Here is a 7,898-nt window from a genome sequence, read left to right on the forward strand (position 1 = left end):
CTTGTAGAAAATATGTGTATGAGAAATTTAATGAACACAATATTATTAATTGTGAATAGCAAGTATTCTACTGCCGTAAATAATGTTTAACACCTGACTGTACTTCCTTATTGAGGAATATAATGTTATCAGGGTTAGCAATGATTAATTAATGGGATCAGTATTTTGGATTAGTATACTGGACCCTGAAATGTTTATGAATTCACTGACTTGGGTCAATTAATTGCAATGGTCAATCGTGAAGCTTGCGAAAGTGTCTCCTCTCTCTCTCAGTACTTGTTGCTGTCCTGATGTCTTGTGGCCAAGTCTCCTCCTCCTCCTCCCTCAACCCGTCTTGCCCGCGCATGCGTGCTCATGTTTCAGCAGAAACGGAAAATTCTTTCCCTTATGAATAGTGTAGAGGGAACCACATTCAAAGTGCCCGCCAAGGAGACATTTTACAGTATAGGCAGGGCTGTGCCCTGATTAGTGGACGACGACGGCGCACGGCCTACCCGCGCGGCAGCCCGCGCAGGCCGAGTGGGCCAGATTTGAACTGCATGTGACCCAACGCGGACGACGCCTGCCCGGCACCACTGGCACTTAGGATATGTGCCCATAGGACCCCTAAGAGGCATTGATTCCCTCTGTCCTACCCTTCCTGAGGAGCCTAGACTTGCTCCACCTACCCTACCAGCCCTTCCTCTCCCTACGACGACAGTTCCAGGTGAATTACTGTACTATTGTTGTAACACGTGGGTCACCTCTACATTGGCGCAGTGAGTAAACGTTCCCACGCGGTGATCAAGAGGACCTCGCCAAGATATCTGCATCATCGTTCTGCCGACTTCAGTCAAGACGTCTTGGATAGTGTTCAACGGTTCCAGTCTCGAATTACTGGCTTTGGTTGCACCATAGATGTTCTTCGGTTCGTTGTTCAATAGCGGTGCCCAAGATATTTCAACCCCTGTTTTTTTTGTGCATATGTTTTATTCCACATCTCGTGCAATCCCCCAAGATTCTCCATAAGTTCCAGTTATCAGTGTTTTATACGGATTATTTCTCCGGATTTGTTGCATTTTATTGTCTTGTCCCCCAAGCACCGATTCCCGCGGTCCCCAAGTTCTTTGAAGAAGGGGAGACGAGTACCACCATTCACACGGAATACGGACCACCGTTCATGAGCATACCCGACCTGTATTGTTTACGAATCCGCTCGCGGAGGATTTCAGGCTGTCGTTCCCGAGCGCATCCGTCTCCAGTGTGTTTACTACAGCGACGCTGGTCCCAGCTCTGCAGGGTGCTTGCTACAGGTCTGTTATTTTCTCATTTCTACTGTTAGCTAGACGTAACCTGTTCTAGGCTTTCTACAGAAGTAACGGCTCAAGGGGAAGAGATACATTAAGTGAGCCTGTGAGTTTGTATTCATACCAGATTTAAGGTGGATGGTGATCCGCCCTGTATTCATACCAGATTTAAGGTGGATGGTGATCCGCCCTGCACACAGTTCCACACGTTCACCTGCAAAAAGTGTTTTTGAGAACCCTCAGCCCAGTGCTTATGAAAATCAGGCACATTGCTTGTTAAAGTTCCTCAAAGTGCCTGCCATGTCAGATTTTCCAGTTTTGCAAGTGCAGTAAGTGCCCAGTTTTTGTCTAAGCCTCAAGGGATTTAGGTACCAATTAAGTGTGCAGTGTTTTATGTTGCTTGAACCCCACCTGGCCCCATCATTTACATTATTGACTGTGCAGTGCTTATTTTTCCTGGTGGAACATTTATCTCTATCTCTGAACATTGGAACCTTAAGTGTGGCCATTGGTGTCTGTGTTTTTTTGTTTTTTTTGTTTGTGGCACGAGATATTGGAGCTTTAACTTTCGACACTAGCACAATGGCCCCAATCAAGATAAACTCTGCTTCGGCTGCTGAGCTGCTGCTGCTACCGGGTGTAGGAGATACCTTGGCCGCTCGCATTATCAAGTTTCGGCGTCGCCATGTGATCACGGAGGACAACATTTATGATATCAACCGCCTTCGGGTCAAACCCGAGTTGATGGCTGCTATATCGTTTGAGGTGGACCCGTCCCAACAGGGCCCCGGGCCCTTAGGTCAGGGGGCAGGAAGTCGTTCATCGTCCTCGTCCAGCGAAACGGGAACCCGCCACTCCTCTAGGGGTGCCACCAGCAGCAGCCAACGTGGACGTCGACCTCAGTCACCAGCTTACTCCAGGGCTAGTGGCCAGCAAGGTACTCGGCAGGGGAGCCCCTCCCACCATCGATCGGCTCGATCAAGGAGACGGACAGCTCGACACTCGTCACACAGCTCTCTGACTTCCGATTCGGATGCCTCTCTATCCCGCAGCAGGCGGACAGGTTATCGCCAACAGAAAGAGACCTTCCGCACACCACCTCGGGCGTTGGACTATGATGGGAAGTCAGATTGGGCCACCTTCTACCGCCGCTTCACGTCTTATGCCTCGGAAAAGGACTGGAGTGGGCCTACGTCATTGACACAGTTAGGATGGTGCCTCAAGGGTAAGGCAAGTGATTTTTACAATCGCTTACTGGACAGAGAACCGTCGATCGATTATATTCGCATGATGCATAAGATGATCAAGCGATTTGGCGATAGGGAAGTTCTGGATGTAGCCATGATGAAGTTTAACCAGGCTCAGCAGGAACCAGAAGAGGATATCGCTGATTGGGCAGATAGGGCCCATCACTTGGCTCATCGGGCCTACAAACATGTGCCACGATGGGAAGTGGAACAAATCGCAGTAATGAGATTTGGCCAGGGATTACAGGATAAGAGTCTGGCAGGATACATTTCCAATGCGAGGAACTCCTCCATGGAGGAGGCTATCGATCGGGCCCAAACCTTCCAGCACAATGCCATAGCGATCCACGGTTCCTCAGGTTCCAAAGGATACGACTCCCATCACCGAGTGCCCCAAGGTCCAGCAGTGCGAGTGAATGCAGTGGGAAGGTACTCCCAGTATGAGCGGCCACCCAGGAGTAATGACGCTTCTCGGCGCTCGACACTCGCCCTTCCCAGCTCCCCAGGCCCGTCACCGGCTACCAGCTCTTCAGGTTTTGGAATCAACACTTGCCGACCATCGAGTGCGGGCTCGCATCCTTTATCTTCCAGGGGCGTGGAGGCGAAGTTGGACACCTTGGTAGCAGGTATCTCAGAGACCAACGGGAGATTGGACCAGGTGTGTGAGAGTTTGAGGCACCTTACAGTTGCTCTTATGTCACCACAGCATCGCCGTAGCCCATCCCCTAGGCGACCTGTTCAGTGCTACAGGTGTGGAAAAGAGGGTCATTTTGCTCGGGACTGTGAGGAATCCGAAAGGGATGAGGAAGCAGTCCGCCAGCACGGGGACACCTCGGGCAACAGGCCACATGTTTCATTCAAGGACCAGAATTCGTCTTTAAACGCTGCCGGGTCGGCTCATTCGGTCTAAATCCGACCCAGTGCATAACAGGCCAAGGAGGGGCATCGGAGCAAGATGCTGACCAGATATTGTCTAGAGGTGTGGAAGACATCTCGGCTCACACTGACAGGGGGGACATGGACATTAGCACATCAGACACATACAACCAGCAGAGTTTGGTTATGCTAAGTGAGAACTCGTCAAGTGAGGCTCCTTCAGGAATCCAATGCAGGACAAAAGTGGCAATTCGGGACCATGCCACTACTGAACAAACAGGTCTGGATCAGGAAGCAAAGCAAAATTCTCACAGGAAGTGGGGCCCGTTAAGACACAATGTGGAAAGGAGGGCTCAGAAGAAAATAAAGAATGAACTAGCATTTGGTCAGTTCTTGGAAGGCATAGATCCAATTGCTTTCCCTTGGGATCCTGGGGGTGAGATGTGGGAAGAGGGTTGCTCTGTCAAAGGACTCACATTCAAGGAGCAGCGCTTCGGTGCGAGGAATATTGTTAGGACAGAGTAAATTCCTAAGAGTGAAGCTGAAAAGAAAAAAAAAAGAAAAAAGGAAAGGGAATAGTGTAGTGTATGCAATGTTGAAACAGTTCGTGTATAGTGCAAAGATAATACGGGTAATAATCGTAATGTTCGTGTACAGTGCAAAGATAATACGGGTAATAATTGTAATAGGACCCATTCATGAAACCAGACTTTTTTACAAAAAAGACATGTTGTATATAGTGAAACGTTTTCCCTCCAACATACCCATTGTTCTATAGGGACGGGAGGAGTGTAGAGGGAACCACATTCAAAGTGCCCGCCAAGGAGACATTTTACAGTATAGGCAGGGCTGTGCCCTGATTAGTGGACGACGACGGCGCACGGCCTACCCGCGCGGCAGCCCGCGCAGGCCGAGTGGGCCAGATTTGAACTGCATGTGACCCAACGCGGACGACGCCTGCCCGGCACCACTGGCACTTAGGATATGTGCCCATAGGACCCCTAAGAGGCATTGATTCCCTCTGTCCTACCCTTCCTGAGGAGCCTAGACTTGCTCCACCTACCCTACCAGCCCTTCCTCTCCCTACGACGACAGTTCCAGGTGAATTACTGTACTATTGTTGTAACACGTGGGTCACCTCTACAATATTCTACTTAATGAATTAATGAGACTAGGGTTGCAATTATAGGGAAATAGATATTATTTAAATTCTCGTCAAATAGTAATTAATATGAACAGCGTTCTTATTAAATGAGAAATGGAGAGAAATTTCTGCTTCCTCCATGTTAATTTAAGATAACAGATATACTGTTATGTAGTGATCTTTTTGATGATAACACGTTGTTATTAGAACATTAAAGGTTGTATTGTCAGTAATTCATGTAAAGAATACTGACAGAAGTCGAGAATATTTTTCAATTCTCTCGCATGTGGATAGTATTTATACCTCTGCAAAGTTGTCTGATGCAATATTGCCATCCTAAGTAGGAAGAATTTGGTATATGACGCACATATAGAAAAATATTAATTTCTGTTAGTTCTACAAATTAGTAGAGTTAGTAATCACTATGATTAATACAATGGTGATATATTATAATACGAGAAATGATGTATTAATGTTGGAAAATTTCCAACAACCCCTCTCACTACCACCTCTCCCACTACCACCACTCCAACAATCACCACCCACATTGCCACCATCAACTCTACACCCCACTCACACTATCACCACTCCTATGGGATAATCCTAGCAGGCTTTTTTTTCTTTTTCTTTTTATGAATATTAAATATTTACTTTATTTTATTTACAGTTGACTTTAATATTTAATTATTTTTCTTCTGAGTTAGTTAGTCGACTGTATATTCTGATTCAACCTGCTAAAACTTATGCACATAATTTGGGGGGACAATTTGTGGCTTAAACCACTTTGGTGTGGGTCCTTCATAAACCACAAATTGTTTACCTAGTCTTTGATATATATTATAAATCATAGCACATATGGTAGTCTAATCTTCTATTATTACAGCAAATTAAATTATTAACTATTAATAAAATGTCTACAGTATGAAACACAAAAGAGCCTAAGCTGTTACTGTAGTTGTTGCCTACTAAGGGTGTGTAATGGCAGCATCAGATTGGGTGTGGCCCTGTGCCTCAGAGTGCCACGTAATGGCGGCTACCTGGAGGCCTGCAAGGCTTGATATACTTCAGGGTGAAATTTCTATAATTATGTTGGGAGCCAACTGTCTGCTGCAGTAACTTCCCTCACAATTACTTGTTTGGGATGTATGACATTAGTTAAAGCACACCAACATATTAAGGCACAGGTATGACATGAATAAGAGGGAAGTATAATGTTGAGTAAGTACTTGGTTGAGCTTTAAAGCTCAGTCATAACCGGCTACCTAACTAATATTACTTAAGTGTACACATTTATAATAAAAGTATAATGCAGTCGGATACTCAAGTGTTATGTTGGGTAGTAGAACTGCTGTGGTAGCTCCATGACAGAGTAAAATATCTGTCGTGGGAGGCTCGTATCGCAATTCACCAACAGCACTCTCATGTTTTTTTTTTTTTATGATTCTCAGGCGTACGTGACGACGCCTCTAGGGAAGCCGCCTAAAATATTTGGTGGTTCTATTTATGATTAAGGAATAGAGAGTTAAGCTATATTCCTGGTGTTGAAAAGAATATTCAGTCCTAATGAATACTTTTTTATTAAGTTTAAACACTAGACTGTTGTTTTAAAAAAAGATGAGATATATATATATATATATATATATATATATATATATATATATATATATATATATATATATATATATATATATATATATATATATATATATATATATATATACACGTCTGTTGTATGACGTCACAGAATAACCCATTCTCCTTTTCTTTCATGGGTTACTTATGTTATTTTGTGTGTCGGATTTCCGACAACTCCCTCTACTACCACCCAAACAACAACCACACTCATTAACACCACCCACACTACCACCACTCCCAATACCAACTCTCATTCTACCACTGCCTACACTACTACCACTACCACTACCACCACTCCTACTACCACCACCTACACTCCCACTAGCACTACCCACACTACCACTACATACACTATCACCATCTACACTACCACCACCAACACTACTGCTACCACCATTCTCTCTACCACCACCCACATTATCAACACTCACTACCACCACCCACATTACCACCACCCACACTACCACCACCTACACTACCCCAACTTAACTACCACTACTCCCACTAATACTAACCACACTACCACTACTCCTCCCAATTCCACCACCCACACTACAACCACCAACACTAGCACTACCCAAACTGCCACTCCCACTACCATCACTCACACTACCAACACTCCCTCTACCACCACCCACACTAACTGGCTTGGGGCCGGATACAACTTCCTCTAACGACATCAGAGTACGAATCCAGTTGCGACCCGAGAGGGCCGTAACATAATTGGCGTCCCCAGCGGGATGCCAATTATATACAGGGATTACGCCACTTCACCACCCCTGTCAAACATACTTAACATAATTGGCATCCCCAGCGGGATCCGTCCCCTTGTTCAGTATGTTTGACAGGGGTGGTGAAGTGGCGTAATCCCTGTATATAATTCCCCCTGTAAGTGACGATTGGGACGTTATACGTCCTATGCGGTGTTCAGAGTGACCAAGTGCGATATTGTGCGGTGCGGTGCTCGCTGTGATTAAGCGATTAAGTGCAATATTGTGTAGTGCGGTGCTCGGCGTGATTCAGTGCAATATTGCAGAGCGAAGTGTTCGCTGGGATTCAGTGCAATATTGGGTAGTGCGGTGCCCGAAGTAATTACGTGCAATATTGGCAAGTGCAGTGTTTGGTGCGATAAAGTGCAATATTGACGTAGAACAGTGCTCGGTGCGTGAAGTGCTAAAGTTGAGCGGTGTGTTAAGTGCTAGTTAAGTGTTCCATCTGTGACAATGGCAGAAAAAGCTACCATCGATGATCTGGACGATGTTCAGGCTTTTCTGAACAGAGAGGACTGTCTTGCCAGATTAAAATATCTGAGCAAACCAGAACTAGTGCTAGTTAGTGCCTACTTGGAGATAAAGATCCGTGCCAGTGATTCCCGTGTGGAGATCTTATCCAAGGTTCACCGGCATTTGAAGGCCGAAGAAAAACAAGAAAGTGAGGCACTAGGTACCAAGGAAAGTGAAGAAGTTGCTTCCACTGAAAAGAAAGATAAAGGTAGTGACATTGACAGTGATGTAGGTGAGCTGAATATTAGCTTGCTTACAGTCAAAATGCGCGCCTTAGAGATAAATCGTGAGATAGAATGGAAGAAATTAGAAATGGAAAGAGAGAGACAAGATAAAGAATTAGAGATGAGGCGTTTAGAATTAGGAGAAACGAGAAAAAGAAGAACGAGAAAGAGAAGAGAAACGAGAAAGAGAAGAGCGAGAAAGA

At 45.4% G+C, this 7,898-nt stretch overlaps 1 protein-coding gene across 1 annotated transcript; it reads left to right on the forward strand.

Moving 5' to 3' along the window:
* The first annotated feature begins 403 nt into the window (after window positions 1-403).
* LOC138351628 (uncharacterized) lies at window positions 404-3,719 on the forward strand. The gene is made up of 2 exons (XM_069303626.1): window positions 404-1,420; window positions 1,460-3,719. The coding sequence occupies exon 2, from the start codon at window positions 1,680-1,682 to the stop codon at window positions 3,441-3,443; it is 1,764 nt and encodes a 587-aa protein (XP_069159727.1). The 5' UTR covers window positions 404-1,420; window positions 1,460-1,679; the 3' UTR covers window positions 3,444-3,719.
* Window positions 3,720-7,898: the final 4,179 nt, after the last annotated feature.

The sequence above is a fragment of the Procambarus clarkii genome, chromosome 50 (genome assembly GCF_040958095.1).
Source record: "Procambarus clarkii isolate CNS0578487 chromosome 50, FALCON_Pclarkii_2.0, whole genome shotgun sequence".
Classification (NCBI taxonomy): domain Eukaryota; kingdom Metazoa; phylum Arthropoda; class Malacostraca; order Decapoda; family Cambaridae; genus Procambarus; species Procambarus clarkii.

Coding starts and splice junctions, on each gene's coding strand:
- LOC138351628 (XM_069303626.1), top strand. CDS start 1,680: ATGTTGCTTGAACCCCACCTGGCCCCATCATTTACATTATTGACTGTG.